Source organism: Macrobrachium nipponense, chromosome 45, assembly GCF_015104395.2.
Source record: "Macrobrachium nipponense isolate FS-2020 chromosome 45, ASM1510439v2, whole genome shotgun sequence".
NCBI lineage: Eukaryota > Metazoa > Arthropoda > Malacostraca > Decapoda > Palaemonidae > Macrobrachium > Macrobrachium nipponense.
Window position 1 is genome coordinate 17881357 of NC_061105.1, and position 20358 is coordinate 17901714.

A 20358-nucleotide genomic window follows, 5' to 3' on the forward strand; every position below is an offset into this window, starting at 1 on the left:
AATAATAATAATAATAATAATTTTTTCAACCGGTTTCAGAAAACAGTCCCATTTTTCAATAATAATAATAATAATAATAATAATAATTTTTTAAACCGATTTCAGAAAACAGTCCCATTTTTCACTAATAATGATAATAATATCTTTTAACCGTGCAATTTCAAGAAATAGTCCCATTTGTTCAGTAATAATAATAATAATAATAATAATAATAATAATAATAATAATAATAATAATAATAATAATTTTTTTAAAGCGGTTTCAAAATACAGTCCCATTTTTCAATAAAAATAATAATAATCTTTTAAACCCATTTCCAGAAAACAGTCCCATTTTTTCAATAATAATAATAATGATGATAATAATAATAATAATAATGATATCTTTTAACCATGCAGTTTCAAGAAATAGTCCTATTTGTTCAATAATAATAATAATAATAATAATAATAATAACAATAATAATAATAATAATAATAATAATAATAATATTTTAAAATGGTTGAAAAAGTCCTATTTTTCAATAATAATGATAATAATAATATCTTTTAACCATGCAGTTTCAAGAAATATACCATTTGTTCAATAATAATAATAATAATAATAATAATAATAATAATAATAATAATTTTTTAAACCGATATCAGAAAACAGTCCCATTTTTTCAATAATAATAATAATAATAATAATAATAATAATAATAATAATAATAAGAAGAAGAAGAATTTTTCTGAACCAATTTAATAAACAGTTCCATCTCAGCAGTCAAGCTCAAGTTCTCACTCTCTCCTCTTCTTCAGGAATGGAAGCCCTAGAGACGGCCCTGGGGTACTGGGAAGACGCCCTAGCGGCCTACACCGCCGGAGTCACAGGGGGCGTTGCCCTGACGTCCCAGGAGGAGGCCGAATTCACCGCCCTCCTCCAGAGGGTCATCGACGATGCCTACAGCCTTCAGGATCAGTGCGAACACCTGTTCTTGCATCAGGTAAGCTGGGGTTGGTGGGTGATATTGATGATTATAATAATGTTAGTGGTAATTATGATAATGGTAATATATAATTATGATAATTTGATGATATTTAAAACAATGATAATAATAATTTTGTTAATGACAATGATATTAATAATAAATATTATTATTATTATTATTATTATTATTATTATTATTATTATTATTATTATTTGAAAATTAGTAATAGTATAAAAATGCATATTTTAATAATAATAATAATAATAATAATAATAATGATAATAATAATTATATCAAAAATATTTTTATTTTTATTGTTATTTTCAAATAATAATAATAATAATAATAATAATAATAATAATAATAATAATAATAATAATAATAATATGAAACAAACAAACAACAACGATAACAGCATAATAATAATAATAATAATAATAATAATAATAATAATAATAATAATAATAATAATAATAATAATAATAATACAGCCAACTAAGAGGGGAAGACAACCACCCAGAAATTCCTGAAGCCGAACCAAGTAAGAGACTCTGGGAAAACATATGGAGCAATCCTGTATCACACAACAAACATGCAACATGGCTCCAGGAAGTCAAGGAAGAAGAAACAGGGAGAATAAAACAAAGATTCACAGAGATCACGACAGACACAGTCAGACACCAACTAAAGAAAATGCCAAACTGGAAAGCCCCAGGTCCCGATGAAGTCCATGGATACTGGCTCAAAAACTTCAAGGCCCTACACCCACGAATAGCAGAACAACTCCAGCATTGTATCTCAAATCACCAAGCACCCAAATGGATGACCACAGGAAGAACATCCTTAGTACAAAAAGACAAGAGTAAGGGAAATATAGCCAGTAACTACAGGCCTATCACCTGCCTACCAATAACGTGGAAGTTACTAACAGGTATCATCAGTGAAAGGCTATACAACTACCTAGAGGAGACAAACACCATCCCCCACCAACAGAAAGGCTGCAGAAGGAAGTGTAGGGTCACAAAAGCTCCTGATAGACAAAATGGTAATGAAGAACAGTAGGAGAAGGAAAACCAACCTAAGCATGGCATGGATAGAATATAAGAAAGCCTTCGACATGATACCACACACATGGCTAATAGAATGCCTGAAAATATATGGGGCAGAGGAAAACACCATCAGCTTTCCTCAAAAATACAATGCGCAAACTGGAATACAATACTTACAAGCTCTGGAATAAGACTAGCAGAGGTTAATATCAGGAGAGGGATCTTCCAGGGCGACTCACTGTCCCCACTACTCTTCGTAGAAGCCATGATTCCCATGACAAAAGTACTACAGAAGATGGATGCCGGGTACCAACTCAAGAAAAGAGGCAACAGAATCAACCACTGATGTTCATGGACGACATCAAGCTGTATGGTAAGAGCATCAATGAAATAGATACCCTAATCCAGACTGTAAGGATTGTATCTGGGGACATCAGGATGGAGTTTGGAATAGAAAAATGCGCTTTAGTCAACATACAAAAAGGCAAAGTAACGAGAACTGAAGGGATAAAGCTACCAGATGGGAGCAACATCAAACACATAGATGAGACAGGGTACAAATACCTGGGAATAATGGAAGGAGGGGATATAAAACACCAAGAGATGAAGGACACGATCAGGAAAGAATATATGCAGAGACTCAAGGCGATACTCAAGTCAAAACTCAACGCCGGAAATATGATAAAAGCCATAAACACATGGGCAGTGCCAGTAATCAGATACAGCGCTGGAATAGTCGAATGGACGAAGGCAGAACTCCGCAGCATAGATCAGAAAACCAGGAAACATATGACAATACACAAAGCACTACACCCAAGAGCAAATACGGAGAGACTATACATAACACGAAAGGAAGGAGGGAGAGGACTACTAAGTATAGAGGATTGCGTCAACATCGAGAACAGAGCTCTGGGGCAATATCTGAAAACCAGTGAAGACGAGTGGCTAAAGAGTGCATGGGAAGAAGGACTAATAAAAGTAGACGAAGACCCAGAAATATACAGAGACAAGAGAAAGACAGACAGAACAGAGGACTGGCACAACAAACCAATGCACGGACAATACATGAGACAGACTAAAGAACTAGCCAGCGATGACAATTGGCAATGGCTACAGAGGGGAGAGCTAAAGAAGGAAACTGAAGGAATGATAACAGTGGCACAAGATCAGGCCCTAAGAACCAGATATGTTCAAAGAACGATAGACGGAAATAACATCTCTCCCATATGTAGGAAGTGCAATACGAAAAATGAAACCATAAACCACATAGCAAGTGAATGCCCGGCACTTGCACAGAACCAGTACAAAAAGAGGCATGATTCAGTGGCAAAAGCCCTCCACTGGAGCCTGTGCAAGAAACATCAGCTACCTTGCAGTAATAAGTGGTACGAGCACCAACCTGAGGGAGTGATAGAAAGCGATCATGCAAAGATCCTCTGGGACTATGGTATCAGAACGGATAGGGTGATACGTGCAAACAGACCAGACGTGACGTTGATTGACAAAGTCAAGAAGAAAGTATCACTCATTGATGTCGCAATACCATGGGACACCAGAGTTGAAGAGAAAGAGAGGGAAAAAATGGATAAGTATCAAGATCTGAAAATAGAAATAAGAAGGATATGGGATACGCCAGTGGAAATCGTACCCATAATCATAGGAGCACTAGGCACGATCCCAAGATCCCTGAAAAGGAATCTAGAAAAACTAGAAGCTGAAGTAGCTCCAGGACTCATGCAGAAGAGTGTGATCCTAGAAACGGCACACTTAGTAAGAAAAGTGATGGACTCCTAAGGAGGCAGGATGCAAACCCGGAACCCCACACTATAAATACCACCCAGTCGAATTGGAGGACTGTGATAGAGCAAAAAAAAAATAATAATATTATTATTATTATTATTATTATTATTATTATTATTATTATTATTATTATTATTATTATTATTATTATTATAGGGTGTTATTATCGTAGGGTAATTTAATCTATCCCTTTTTGAAGTCTCTGGGATAAGTACATCTTAATTGGGGTTAATTTAGAATAAATAAAAATCCCAAATATAATTTAAAGTCAAATAAGTGACATCCGGGAGTGAATTACCAAATTAAATTTTCTTTATTGATGTTCCTCGTTGTTTCCAGCATTCGGTGCTCTTCCGGTCGTCGAGCGTGACCCCTGTCCCCTCTGACATCCAGGGGGAGGCCTACGAGAGGCGGACGCTGACGTCAGCTTCCTCCTACGAGAGCTTCGTCTCCGCGTCAGGAGACGTAAGTTCAGCAGTGCTGACGCTCACTGTGGTGGCGTTTTTTTTTTTTTTTTTTTTCTTCTATCTTTTTTTTCTAGGAATTAAGACTGACACTTGGTACGGTTTTTTTTTTTTTATAAATAAAAGACAAATTTTAATTTTTTTTCTGTAAATAAAAGAGACCTTTTATTTTGGTTTTCTATAAATATAAGAAACTTTTTTTTTTAATATCTAGAAATAAAAGAGGCTTTGTGTGTTAGTCTAATATAAATAAAGGACAAACTTTTAATTTTGGTTTTCTGTAAATAAAAGACAGACTTTTCGTTTAAATTTTATATAAATAAAAGACACGTTTTTAATTTTGTTTTGTATAAATAAGAGACAACCTTTTTGTTTGAAATATTTTATAAATAGAAGACAGACTTTTCGTTTTGATTTTCTATAAATAAAAGACAGACTTTTTATTTTTGTATTTTCTGTAAATAAGAAACAAACTTTTTGTTTGGAATATCTATAAATAAAAGACAGACTTTCTGTTTAGGTTTGGTATAAATAAAAGACAAACTTTTAATTTTGATTTTCTATGAATAAAAGACATGCTCTTCATTTTGTTTTTCTGTAAATATATGTCAGACTTTGTATTTTGATTTTCTCTAAATAAGAGACAAACTTTTTGTTTTGATTTTCTATAAATAAAAGATTGACTTTTTGTTTTGGTTTAATATAAATACAAGACAAACTTTTTATTTTTATTTTTTATGAATAAAAGACAGAATTTTCGTTTTGATTTTCTATAAATAAAAGAAAAACTTTACATTTTGTTTTTCTATAAAAATAAGACAAACTTTTTGTTTTGTTTTTTTATAAATAAAAGATAAACTGTTCGTTCTGATTTTATATAAATAAAAGGCAAACTTTTCAATTTTATTTTCTATAAAAAAAGGAATGAAATTTAGGTTGATTTTATAGAAATAAGAGATTGAAACCTTCGTTGATTTTCGTCAAAATATATTGAAACTTACAACATATCAAATTGGTTTGGTATAAGCGGCAGTGTCCCAATGAGGTCGGAAGGTAAATTAAATTGTCATTTTAATTCAATTTATTTTAATTTTTTAAATCATTTCTTTTTATTTGACTTCCTCTCAGATTGCTGATCTTCGCGACTTGGAGGAATACGACGAGGCCGAATATCCTTTGTACTTCGCCGCTCTCAAGCAACACGAGGATGGGGGGATTCCTTACAGGTGAGAGAGAGAGAGAGAGAGAGAGAAGTGGCCTTCTAACCCTACAACTGATATTTTCTAGTTTCTTTTTCCTCGCGAAAATCATGTCAATTTCAACTTATTATTTATGAACTGTCTGATTACTTTTTCGTAACTTGTTCCATTGCGCTCACATGTCGCAAACGCATGTCTTAAACTTGTTGCATGCTTATCACCAACATGCTGAAAACAAGTCGGCGACAATGAGTGGAGAACAAATTTAATGGCAGATGCTTTGAACGATCTTGTGAAGCACTGGTTAGGACTACCAATAAGTCGCTGACTTGTATCCAACCTGTTTATGATCAGTGTGCGACAAGTGTACGGCATGTTTTATACTTCTGTGTGGACAAACCCTTAGAATGTTTAAGTCAGTCTAGTCCTGAGAGATAAAAAATACTTATGCTTTCATCACGATTGAGTGATTGATTTATAAACACTGGCGTTACAATTATATCCTACAGAAACGAGGAAAAAATAGTCATGTATTTCCCAATACTTTTCAAACGATACGTTTCCAATTGTGCTGTTGACTAAGTATTTTTTCTGAAGGCGTTTTCTTTGACAGTGCTGGACACACCACATAACACTTTCTCACCCAGGTGCATCTCTTAACAAAATATGTTCTGTGAGAGAGCTAGACACTGCAAAGCACATTCTCACCCAAGTGTATTTCTAACAAGACTTTTTCGTTGAGAGAGCTGAGCACAGTACAGAGCATTTTCTCACCCAGATGTATTTCTAACAAGACATTTTATTTGAGAGAGTTGAACACAGTACTTAACTTTTTCTCACACTGATATATTTCTAACAAGACATTTTCTCTGACAGAGCTGATCACAGTACAGAACCTTTTCTCACCCAGATATATTTCTAACAAGACGTTTTCTCCGAGAAAGCTGAACACAGTACAGAACTTTTTCTCACACAGATGTATTTCTAACAAGACATTTTATTTGAGAGAGCTGAACACAGTTCTTAACATTTTCTCACCCAAATGTATTTCTAAGAGCTGAACACAGTTCTTAACATTTTCTCACCCAAATGTATTTCTAACAAGACATTTTCTCTGAGGGAGCTGAACACAGTACAGAACTTTTTCCTACCCAGACATATTTCTAACAAGACATTTCCCCCAACAGAGATGTTCACACTGCATAGAGATGCCCAATTACAAGACACCATCTCACCCAGATGTATTTCTAACAAGACGTTTTCTCTGACAGAGCTGAACGCTTCAAGGCTCTTTCACACCCAGATGTAGTACATAACTTAACAAGACCTTTCCTCCGACAGAGATGTACGTACAGAGAGGGTGAAATGCAACAGCGACGTGGAATACATTTGCAAGGTCCACTGCATCCGCCTAGCCTGCCAACTACTGTTCGCACAAGACGACACCAAAGAATTCTTCGCCTCGTACGGCAGACAGATCATAGCTGACCTCCTAGTTCGGGCTGCGAAGGTAATTCTGATTTAGTCTTTGTTGTACTCCGTTTCATTTGGTCTTCATGTTTATTTTTTCTATGCGAGTATGAAGATAGGAAGTAGTGTTATGAATTGATGTTACTTACCGTGATAAGGTAAATTGCTGGGCTCCTGTGAACACCAGAAGGAGACCCGCCCCTTCCTATAATGACCCCGCAGCGGAGTAGTGCCGCCAGTGTACGTCACGCGGTGCACGGTAGGCATTACTTAAGGTTCTTTGCTGCAACCCCTCTCATTCCTCTTTACTGCATCTCCGTTGACATTCTCCTTCTTCCATCTTACTTTCCTCGACCCTCTCCCAGCAATATTGCTTCAGAGTGCAACTGCGAAAGGTTTAAAACTCCTGTTACACCTTTCAAAACTTTGGACTTTCTTTTTCCCTTTCAGCGCTGAATGGCCTCATCCGAGGTCCCAGGCCTTGCTTGGCCTTTGGCCTAAATTTTATATTCCATTCCTACTAATTATTATTATCATTAATATTTTTATTATTATTTTTCTATCCCAGTCCTCCAATTCGAGTGGATGGTACTTATAGTGTGGCGTTCCGGATTGCATCCTGCCTTCTTAGGAGGACATCACTTTCCTTACGATGTGCGCTGTTTCTAGGAGCACACTCTTCTGCTTCGAGTCCTGGAGCTACTTCAGCCTCTTGTTTTTCCAGGTTCCTTTTCAAGGATCTAGGGATCGTGCCCAGAGTTCCTATTATTATTATTATTATTTTATTAGTATTATTATTTTATTATTATTATTATTATTATATTATTATTATTATCAAAAAAAGATGAATCGTATTCATATGGAGCAACCCCACCACGGGGGGTTATTGACTTGAAATTCCATCTTCCAAAGAATATTATGGTGTTTATTCGAAAGACGTAACAGGAGGTAATGGGAAATCCAGAAAGCGGAGACCAGCTATTATAAAAAACAGATAGATAAATAAATTGACAAGATACTGGGGGAGGAGGAGGAAGGGAGGTATTTAGACTTGAAGCCAGTCTTCTTATTGAAGTTACTTTGTTAAGTTTAGCTCCAGTTAGAGAGAGCTTACCTGTGTGCTATTTTCATTACTCTCTCTCTCTCTCTCTCTCTCTCTCTCTCTCAAGTGTCCTAAGGAAAATAGCACACAGGTAAGCTCTCTCTACCTTGAGCTAAAATTAACCAAATAACCTCAATAGGAAGACTGGCTGATGTCGTGAAAGAGAGAGAGAGAGAGAGAGAGAGAGAGAGAGAGAGAGAGATAGTAGTAGGGGGGAGTAGTAGAGAGAGAAGTCGAGAGAGAGAGAGAGAGAGAGAGAGAGAGAGAGAGAGAGAGAGAGAGAGAGAGAGAGAGAGAAATATCACGACATGAGACATTCTGCTCTTTGACCAGAGACTGTCGCCAGCCCTGTTATGAGTTGTTAGAAGATCCCACCTTCCCCCTGCGAGTTGGTGCTGATCAGATATTAACCTCATGAAAATTTGAAGCCTTTTTTCAAGGAGAACTCGTGATCAGCGATGATGCTTCGCCTCTCTCTCTCTCTCTCTCTCTCTCTCTCTCTCTCTCTCTCTCTCTCTCTCTCTCTCTCTCTCTCTCTCTCTCATGTCAGGTGGCAGGAGACAGTCTGACTCTATCTCAACTGTGGTCAGAGATACGCTTTAGGGAGTGTTAAAACTATTGTGGTTTTTTCTATGAAATTATATTTTCTCTATTTTTCTATTCTTTTAGAGATTATTAAAACTTTTCTTATATGAACTTATATTTGCTCATTTTTTTTATTTTTTAAAGAGAATATTAAAGTCTAATTTTTTATCTCCCTTTTGAAACGAAATCTCGGCAGTTAAAGATTTTGCTTACCAGGTGATAACGTTTTTTTTTTTCTTATTCAGGAGAATTTGTAATTTATCTTCATAATTGTTATATTTTCAGGTGTTCCCATATTGTATAATTATGAGAGAACTTGAAGAACCTTTAATCGCTAAATAACTTTTGAAAATATTATAGAATTGCTGTTCATTTTGTCAATAGCCTAATTTTCTATGACAATATATATATATATATATATATATATATATATATATATATATATATATATATAGTTATATATATATATATATATATATATATTATATATATGTTTTTATATGAAAAGTTGGCAGGGATATTTTTCAATGTTCATCTTTTAACAAATCAGTTAAGAAAATTGTCTCAGTTTCAAAATTCCTTTCGTGGGTCAACTAAATTATACCTTCCCATATCCCATATCACTTTAAATGTGACAATAATGTTAAGAATACATAAATAGGTATAATCTGAGGAAGACTCAATTGAAGGACTTTTCACTATATTTTGCTATTTTTGAGTGGCAAATTTATTATGTTTCTACAGTAAGTGAAAAGTCAGCGTAGGTGTGACAACACCCCCATTTATATAATATATCTTAAAATTTTCTGTGACAAAATATTCATCTTTCAAGAAATACAACAGTTGGCTATGTCAACATCCTCATCTTTAAAAAGATATAACAATTGTCCATGACAAAATAATTGCCTCAGAATATAGCAGTTGATTATGATAATATACTTACACTTTAGAAATACACGAATTTTACATGACAAAATACTCGTCTTCAAAATATACAACAATTGGCTATTATAAAATACTTACCTTTTGAAAATGCAATTTTCAAAAGGTAAGTATTTTCAAAATCCTCACTGTTTAACAAATACAACTATTGGATATGATACAATACCCACCTTTGAAAAAAAACACAACAGTTGTCTATGAAACAATCCTGCTAATACAACTGGCTACGACAAAATCCTCACTTTCTAAAATAAACACAACTATTCTCTATGTCACAATCCTCACCAATGCCTTCGTCTCCGCAGGATCCGAAGGACGTCCTGCAAGCCTACGACGACCTCCTCGAGTTCCTGGCAGACTGCGACTGGACGCAGGTCGAGGCGGAACTCCAGAGCCGAGGGGTGAAGGCCATGACCTTCTATGACATCATCCTGGACTTCATTCTGATGGACGCCTTTGAGGACCTCGAGAATCCTCCTTCGTCTGTGACAGCTGTTGTGCAGAATCGGTGGCTCTCGAATGGATTCAAGGAGTCTGTGAGTTCTTTGTGGGCATTCTGTAATCTGTTTGCCCTTCAGAGTGTGGTCAATATCCAGTTAATTTGAGTTTGCCATATGGAATTAACCTACCGTAGAGTGAGATGCTTAGTTCGTACATTTAGGCTGATGTTACAAGGGCACAAATGATTATGGAATACAGCCAGTAGTTACAAACATCACATATATATTTGTATGATGATATATTATATATATATATATATAGATATATATATATATATATATATATATATATATATATATATATATATATCTTCTTCTTCTTCTTCCCAGCTTTTTCCCATTTTTATATGGGGTCGCCGTTTCGGATGAGCCGTTTCCATCTATTTCTATCTTGCACTTCTGCCTCATCAATTCCCTTCTCATGTAAATCTCCTCTCACACAGTCCTTCCATCTCTTTCTTGGTCTCCCTCTCTTTTCTTCTTCCTTTTGCACCTCCACTCCCATAGTATGTCTCCCAGCGTGGTCCTCATCTCTCCTCAACAGGTGTCCATACCATCTCAGCCTCCCCTCCTGCACTTTCTTTGATACTTCCACCACCTTAGTTGACCCCCTTATGTAGTCATTTCTGATCCTATCCACTCTTGTTACCCCAGACATCCACCTAAGCATTCTCATTTCTGCCACATCCATCTTCTTCTGCTCTGCTTTTCTCATGCTTGCTGTTTCCGTACCATACAGCATTGCTGTTCTTACCACCGTCTTGTGAAATTTTCCTTTTAACCTAAGCGGCACTCTTTTGTCACAAAGAACTCCGAGGCCGCTCTCCAGTTGTTCCAGCCTGCCTGTACCCGATGTTTTACTTCTTCTTCCATACTTCCTCCAGCGTAACAAAAGATCCCAAATACTTAAACTTATCAAACTCTCCTTATTTCTCTCCACCAAGCTGAATACTTTCTCTATCATCCCCCTCAGTGGTGGTACACATATATTCTGTCTTGGATCTACTTATTCTCATTCCTCTGTCCTCCAGTACTTGTCTCCATCTTTCCAATTTCACTTCCAGATCTTCCCTGCTCTCTGCACACAGAAGCGTAATCATCCCTCATACAATATGTTCCATGGTACTGTCTCCCTTACTTCCTCTATTATAACATCCATCACTATGTTAAAGATAAATGGGCTCAGAGCCGACCCCTGGTGTAATCCTACTCTCACCTCAAAACCTTCTGTCTCCCCAACACTGCTCCTCACTCTGGTAAATACATTCCGGTACATCTCTTGTATCAATCGCACATACTTCTCTGGCACCATCTTCTCCCTCAGGCTCCTCCATACCTCTTGTCTCGGGACTCTGTCATAAGCCTTTTCAAGGTCAATGAATACCCATATGTAGGTCCCTTTGTCTTCCCGAATTCTCCATTATTTGCCTCAGACAAAATATACCATCTGTTGTTCCCCTTCCCTTCATAAATCCCATCTGCTCTTTACCTATTTGTACTTCTTCTCTCAGTCTAGCATCTATCATCCTTTCCAGTATCTTCAAAGTGTGGGACATCAATTACCACACTCTTGGACATCGCCTTTCCCTTTAAAAATTGGGATCAATATACTCCCACGCCACTCATTTGGTATCTTTTCCTGTTCAAGGATCTTTATCATAAGATCGTACAGTATATCCACTCCTTCATCTCCTAATGCTTTCCATGCCTCCACCGGGATCATGTCTGGTCCGGTTGCCTTCCCATTCTTCATCTTCTTCAGTGCATTTAGTACCTCTTGCCTAGAAAACCTCATTACCATATATATATATATAAATATAAATATATATATGTGTGTGTGTGTGTATATATATATATATATATATATATATATATATATATGTGTGTGTGTGTGTGTGTAGAATCTACTGGTCACTTTTTACCAGATACATATATAATTGTAATAGCCACCAAGATCTACATACTATTCTCTTTAGACTTTGATAGCCACAATGCCCTCTTAACTTCTGGAATTCTTCAAGCTTTTCTGGATACGCTTGCCACTACAAAGCCTTGAGATCCAAGTGCAAGAAATATGAAGAAATTATGATGTCCCAGTAGCAGGAAACAAACCCAGGTTACCATAATCACGACGAGGTCGCGTTGCTGACAAGCATATCCAAAAAAGTATGAAGAATTAGAGAAATTATGATGGCATTATAGCTATTACAATATAAAGGCACTGTCAGTCTATTACAGTAAAGTACTGTATTTTATCTCCTGATTTCCAACAACCATTAGAAGGGCACTGCTAGTATAGTACAATAGTACGTTACTGTATTTCATCTCCTGATTCACAGCAACCATTACACAGGTGCTGCTAGTGTAATACAATACAGTAACATATGTTATCTCATTCCCATTTTCTGCAGGCTCTATCAACGGCTGTGTGGAGCGTCCTCAGAGCGAAACGACGTATGCTGAAGTACCAAGATGGTTTCATAGCTCATTTTTACGACGTATCCGAGCACCTGTCACCTGTGTTAGCCTGGGGGTTTTTAGGACCAGACGAAAACTTCAAGGATCTCTGTATTTACTTCAAGGTAAAGAGTGCACATTTATTATTTCTATCGAAGGATCAAGATTTCAGCCATTTTTATACTTTGATGTGCCACAGTCTCCAGTAATGTATAATCTTGGATGAATCTCTCCTTATATTAGTGTACTTACAACTCCTTTGAGGACTTAAAAGCTGGCTGGTACTAACTTTATGTGAAGCTAAAAGTTTACGCATGATTATTTCAGTTTTGAAAATACCTGATGTTGCCACTTGTGTGTTGTCAATTCATGTATGAGATGATGTGAAGTCATCAGCAAATATTCAAGCAATTGATTTGGTACAAAATATGACATTTGTCATCAATCATTAAATGGGTGACACCTATCATCAAAACTTCTACAACCATAGCATACTTGAGCCTCTGGCTTTTTATTTTGAAGCCTTATTGTCTTTAGCACAATCTTAAATTTACGATTGGCAGCTCAAGATCGGCTTTTGTTTTATATTGATTTTGTTAGTCCCTGATACAACCCTTCATTTCAGGACCAGATCGTCGGCCTCATTCAAGACCTGTTCAGCTTCACCAACGTAAGGTACACAACAGTGGAGGAGTTGGCAGCGGACGTCATGAATTTGACCAAAGAGAGGTTCCAAACTATAGCAGATAAATTAGCCTTATAGCACTCTCTTGAAGCTTTGTTCATACTTTATGAATTCCAAACGTGTGTGTACATTTGTATAGCCATCTTGTATATATATGGACGCTAGTACTATGTATGTATTGTTCTCCAACTGCTCAGTAAGTGAAGTGACAAATTAATTGGCAAAAATATATGTACTGTACTGAATTTGAAGATTCTCGACCTAAAGAACCTATAAAGGTAAAAGTAAAAAGAGAGAATTGAAATTTTGCAGAGAAATGTCTTGCAAAACTCCTTTGTAATTTAACCCAAAATGGCTACATTTATTCAAGAGTACAAACGGTTGCTCCAAAGATTCTCTTCTTGTGTGGGTGTCTGAGCAGGAGACAAGCTCCAAAATTCAAGCTACCTTTCTTGTGATGGTATATAGCAGGTGATGCACCCTTTTTTTGCAGCACCTGTTTCTCAGTTTTCCACATTTGTTGGTGTTGGTGTACACTTGCGCTTATTTAATCATTATTAAATAATTTTTCAGCTGTTTTGTATCATATGCGATTTTTCTCCCTAGATCACAGCAAAATGTGGTAAGAGATTTCAAAAGTAATGAAAACTGTTTCAGACAAGAAGAGGAAATCCTTCTCAAACAGCGATCCACATTGTGGTCCGCTTCAAATTTTTTCTGGGATGTTTATCTCAGAACACACCTAGATCCTGAACCATTCTGTTCAAAGAAGTTTTTGTCAGTGTGAGATCCAAGTGCTTGTAGCAATAGGCTGGCTCTCCTAAGAGGACAATGACTTCAAGGACTTGTTGTTCAGCAGATTTGCTAGGGACAACTTGTGATATTGTCACAGGGCTTAAACAACTGTTTCTTTGGGTGGGAATTGTGTATGCCCAGGGCAATAACCTTTACTGAGAAAGGGATGCCAAGTTTTTAAAAGGTAGGACTGGATACAGGCTGCAGACAACCTCAATTTTAATTCTAAATAACCTTAGAACAGTAGAAATTAGGTATAGGCTGTATGCCATCTAGAAAAATATTGCCTGTGGTTCAAGACATCCTTTCCATCACTCCAAAAGGAACCTTTACAGCCCTTCTAAAAGAACCCATCTTGCTGGCTGGTCCTACCCCCTCCCCACAACCAAGATTCACAACTCTCTACCATAACCTTAGTCCTTAGCGTCTTGCGTTTGGCCAAGTAGAAGGAGGTCTTTTTCATCTTAAGGCTCACCGCTATTTATTGCAATATTCTGGAGATGCCCTCAACTGGAAGGGTGATTCTAAAGGTGTGCAAATGATTTTGTAGAGTAGGACACCATTGGTAATAATATTCTTACCAAAGTAAGATTATTCACTCATGTTCAAGTAGATCATAGCATGTTTCTACCATAACCTTCAGATCTTCTGTGACTTATGTAGTGACAGGTAGGTAGTGTCATGGCCATCATTTTGTTGCTATGCATTTATCCTACATTGGGCTAGTATACTGTTCTGACTATCCCCAGTATCAGCCTTTGGTATGAGCTTCTAAGGCAAGCTCGCCTCTCCATTTGTATTTATTGCTTGGAGTAACTGATGTTTTTTAAGCTCATGTACTGGTGTTACCTTAAAATCTCAAACATCAAATTCCTCTACTTGCAGCCTTAATAGGTAATTAATGAGACTAGTGAGCTCACTTGTAAATAGTACACATTACATTTACCTTCAGGGGTACCATTCTGTTTTAGTTCAGGTTGCCTTTGGTCACAAACCTGCCTCATTGAAGAAAGCTGCATACCTGAAGAGGAATTTTCATCATGATGGCAGAAAAAATCCTCATTTTTTCACACTTAAAAAGCTGTACAGTATTTGTAGAGCAATGACTTTTATGGGTGCCATAGATATAACTATTCAATCTTCCTTAAGTCTGCTAGCTGACTGCCTGTACTTGTATTATGTAATAAATGAATGATGAGAGTGTGTAGACTAATAGTACTTTATTTTGACCACCATAAATTGAGGTAGTGTGAACTTTGGACCTTGTTTCACCTTCCAAGACAAGTGAAAAGCTATATGTAAAGCGTGGGGTCTACCTATGAAATGAAATTCATTTGTAGAGTTGTATTCTTAAACTTTTACTGAAGAATATAAAGTACTTTTTAATATACAGTATGTTTGTTATGATTTAATTAGGATTGGAATTTCATGTCCTACCTTTTGATTACTGTAAATTTTTATTTCTTTCTTTTAGGAGTAGGAATATGACCCATCTTTAAATGTGCTATTATAGACTTTATTCTACTTTCTATTTTGTTTTGTAGTATATGTTTCTTTCTCTTCCTTACCTGCTAGACGTTAGGTAAAAATGATACAGAAACTAATTTTAGCCTTGATAATATTTTTGCCTTAAATGTAGTCAACTTTTAAAGAAACCCAGGTGTCCCATCCTGTTATTTGTATTATGATTATGATAGCCAATTTGGTGACAATTATATATTTGGTGGGATGATAATACAAATTCAACCTTAGTATGAGAAGGAAAAATTTCAGAAATTGAGACATCTTAAATTGCAGACTAGACGGACATATTCTAGAAGCCAAGAAAGCTTTCACTTTTTCCAGGTGACTCAATTTTAGTGGTTGGATTTTTTCAGCTTTAGTTCATGTCAGAGCAGACCAACTGTAGACATGATTTTCAAATTGAATCCTCTCATTCAAGAAAACCTTTTGTCTTTATGATGAAAGTAAACTACAATAGTGTATTTCGAATGCAATTTTAAATTATAATGATGGTACGATTATGACAAAACTAGAATTTTCATGCACGTATTTAAGAGGGTTCTCAATCATAATCTTTTTCCGTAGTATTTTTAATCATGTATTCTTATGGTATTGTTTTTAGTGATTGGCTGTCAGGCTTGAAATTTGTTTATGAATGTGTTTTAAATAGTGTCGGGATGGCACCGATGCATACTTGTCTCATGTAAATGGGGGATTAGATGAAAAAGATAAGTGGATTATGCTTTTTTTAACTTATTATCTCACTTCCGATGTACATTTCATCCTTCAAGGATAGAGTGAATCAAATATTTTCTTTTCTCATTAGAGTTTCCTAAAGTTTTACAATATTCAAAGTATTTTGGTTTTGTGTAGTGCCATTTAGTATTTGGAGATGAGCAGAGCTTTTGTAAAGGTAGCTGTGTTTGGCCTTTTTCGAAATTTCGTTCTTTATGATAATGAATTATTTATAGTGTGTATTTCTATTAATACAGGAGTACTGTACTTTTAAGGTAGATAAAGACCCCTGCTACTGTTTCTGTATTGTGTTTTGGAAATTAATTTTGACATAAAGGAGTTGTTGAGTGAGCAACTTGAAACACTGGTGTCACCCTATTGAGCAGTTTGTAAAACTTCCTTCATTGGCAGCATTCGTGTTATATGGTTAATCAGCATGAAAGGCTTTTCAAGAAGTTCATCAACTTTTAACTGAAATGCAGAATATATTAATTTGTGCAGGTTGTCAAAAATATATGATGGTACTGTAAAAACAGTTGTTCCCATCCAGCTCCTGAGAATTCCATGTAGTTTGTACAAATTACACAGGGAAGCGTGGTTGGTTAAATGTTGTTCTAAACTTTTCTGATGTTGAAATACTAAACATTTCTGGCAATGAATCTGAAAATCTAGAAGTCAATGAATGTTGATTTCTGGTCATGAATGTAAATGTTATTCATTCATTCACTTTGTGACTATCATGTTTTATTGTAGGTTATATGTTCAACCATATGGGAACATAGCAGTCACTGTAGTGCTTGTGTTGACAAGCAAAATGACTTTCAGCGTAATATTGTTATGTATGGGCTATGAATCATGTGCAGCTATCCTATATCAGTCATGTCATTTATGGACTGAAGATAATAACCTCCTGTCATAATAAAAGTAGTCTGTTAAAGTAATTTATGTAATTTGACTGGAGGCCTTCTTTCAGTGCAGTTATGTCAGATGAAACTACATGCTCAACTGCATTCAGTCTTCCATTGTTCTCTGCAATAAGTGTGACAAGCCTTTATTCTGCATCATTTAAATCATGTTTTATACATCTAGTATTCACAGTTGGAACATATATCAGTTCTTTTGTCTTAATTATTTGGACAAACTTTTCAGGTACTATATACAGTATGTTTTTTCTACATGTCTGTGGAAGTGTTTCTATTGAAATAAGCAAACTAATACAGTAAGATTGGCAGTTATCAAATCCTTGCTTCTGATTTGTTGACCCATGTTGTTGAACCTCTCATAGTTGGGTGAATGCATCAATTGGGTGTTGCTTGGAGTTCTTCGATGTTCGTATTTGGTGTAGTGCTATTCAGTGATCTCCTTTGTATTCAATGAAGGTCAATGCTGCTGAATTAACATTGTTGGGTGCAGAATCTAGAAACTCCACCACCTATGATAATGTTGACTGTATAAGCATTCTTGGTGTTCCTTCTCACAATGATTGTAGATTGTCCCTAACATAGATGGCAGAATAAAAGCATAAGGGTGAAGGCAAAAGCATTTTCATCAATGGTTTTTAAAGATATTTTTTAGTGTTGCCTGTAGTTCTTGTATGTGCCTTCCAGGCTTAGGCGTTCATGACATTCCTCTTGTAAAATTTGGATATTCAATCTGCCTATTCAGGAAGGTGTAGTCTACAAGGATGCCTAGACCATCCTGGATTAATAGAGGCAGTAGAGAAAATAGATGCTTCCTCCAACCGCCACTGAAGGGGCCCTTGTCCACTCTGCAATTTCACCCCTCAGTGTCTATAAAGGAAAAAATTCTCTCCTTCCCTTTGTGAGAACACAAGAGCCAACCTTTTCATCAGAGCCCATGACACTCTCCTAGGCACTGATGCTCAGACAGATTACAAGAAGTTTAGTGAGAAGAAAGGCCAGCAAATCAGGAGCAAAGATTTTGTGGCTTTACAAGTCCCACTCACTACATCGCATTTTACATTTCAATAAAAACATTGCCATACTTTTATAAATACAATGAAGGTGGGAAAGATCTTATACAAGAAATTTTTGTTCAAATAAATAAATAAGACTGTGAACCAGTATGCAATCCACCAATGAATTTTTGAATTATAATACAGGACTTACTGGAAGCAAAACTGCTCATCAGGCAGATTGAAAAAATGAATAAAATACTGAATGTAGTTGGGTGAGTAATTTCACCCAACATAACATTTTATATAAATGCCAAATGTGGTCACAAATATATCAGTGTCCCCTGTCTTTGTTTCTGTAATACATGAAGGCACTTAAGGTTCTGAGGAATTTTTCAGAAGACAGTACAGTAGTTTGTATATAGTATATGATTCTTAGCTGGGATATTTGTTGTTGTTACATAATGTCAGACATTTTTATGTGAGCACAACATTTCACTAGTTATGTTTTTCATATAAGGTGCTTAGTTAATCCTGTACAATTGTTTTTTTTTTGACCGCACAAAATAGTTGTAAGGATGATTTCAGTATTAAAAGTAATCTTTAAGTAATGTATCTATCTATTTAAAGATGTTGCTTACATACCAAACTTTTATTTTGTAAAGTCAACTGAAATAGATTCCTTCATCACTGCCATAAAGGTTTTCATACACAAATCCTTGCTTTGTATAAACTGATTCTGCTGCTGGTCTCAGTTGTGGAGTAGACATCCTTAGTAAGATAAGAGCTGTTAAAACAATTATGACCATCCAGAGTTAGTAGTGTGGTATTGTCCCAGAAAGGGATGTCTCTAAATTATCTGTGCTCTCTTATCTGCTTTGTATTATACTGAACCTACCACTGGACAATTGCTGTTTATTTTCTGTACTTTCTCTGCTTCATGAATTCCTTAAAGCTTAGAATCATTTCATTTTAGTTTATAATGGCTATATATATGACTGCAGTTTGAGAAGTCTTCCAGCAACTGAGATAAGCAGTCATGCGTCTGTAAAGAAATGGTTTTTGTATGTTAGAAACCTATACCTTTTATGAAAATTGTTCTTTAGAGTACTAGGTATTAATTTCAATAGTTGAAGGTAATACATCTTTTCCTCTTGAGATGTTAAAACTGATGGTTGATAACTTAGATCGTACAGTTGATTTTACTTTTGTTCTTTGGTAATTTTACTGGCTGCCAGAATTTAAAAAGATAAAGGATTTTCGTGAGGAATCTCAAGTTCATTATTCCTACAGTATGTGAGCTCAAAGGTTAGTAACTGTAATTATGGAGTCAGTACAGTCTTTTATTATAACTTTAATGCAGTGGCCAATTGTGGTAATAATTTAATGTTTGTCAAGGGCCTTTATCTCTGCAGTTTTTATTTTTTTTTTTTACTTAGTTTCATGTACTTAATTTCCTATCAGTACATTATTATAGACTGAAATTGTTAAGCAAAAATAAGATTCTATGTTAGTCCCAAATTTTGTGACACTTGACAATAAAGTAGCTGCTGATCTCAGGCACATTTCAATTGATAGGTAATAGGTGGTATATTCCCATATAAAACAGTGTATCTGTAGTGTGTACAAACATTGCTTTACTTATACAGTATCGTCGTTGTGATTGCAAGCATCTACAGAAGTCTTCCTCTCCAGAAAGCCCCTGCAGTGGGGTAATGCCACCAGTCCACCAAATGCTCTCACTGTAGGCATTACTAAAGGTTTTTTGCAGCATCCCTTCAGCCCCTACCTGTAACCTCTTTCATTCCTCTTACTGTACCTCCATTCATATTACCTTCCTTCCATTGTGCTATCCACTTTCTCCTAACAATTATTTCATAGTGCAACTGCTTTGAGGTTTTCTTCCTGTTACACCTTTCAAACCTACCTATTCTAAATTTCCATTCCAGTGCCGAATGACCTCAAAGCTCACAGCACTTGGCCTTTGGCCTAAACCCTATATTCTATTCCATTCCATTCCTTAGGCCCCTAGCTCAACCCCTTTTATCCCTTTCCTGTTGCCAGTGAATTTGTAGTTATTAGTTTCGATGATTAAGACATCTAATAAGGGGATTTGGTTATTGTTTTCCCATTCTACTCTAAATTTTATGCTCGGGACCAAGGAATTTAATTTTTTTTTAGAAAGACA

The 20358-nt window shown here is 35.9% G+C and overlaps 1 protein-coding gene across 1 annotated transcript; it reads left to right on the forward strand.

Moving 5' to 3' along the window:
• Positions 1 to 801: 801 nt before the first annotated feature.
• Positions 802 to 19726, forward strand: LOC135214403 (mitoguardin-like). Its single transcript, XM_064248671.1, has 7 exons — positions 802 to 984; positions 4158 to 4283; positions 5411 to 5508; positions 6823 to 6991; positions 9886 to 10116; positions 12492 to 12662; positions 13163 to 19726. Exons 1-7 carry the CDS (start codon positions 802 to 804, stop codon positions 13298 to 13300), a joined length of 1116 nt encoding a protein of 371 aa, XP_064104741.1. The 3' UTR covers positions 13301 to 19726.
• The last annotated feature ends 632 nt before the right edge of the window (positions 19727 to 20358 follow it).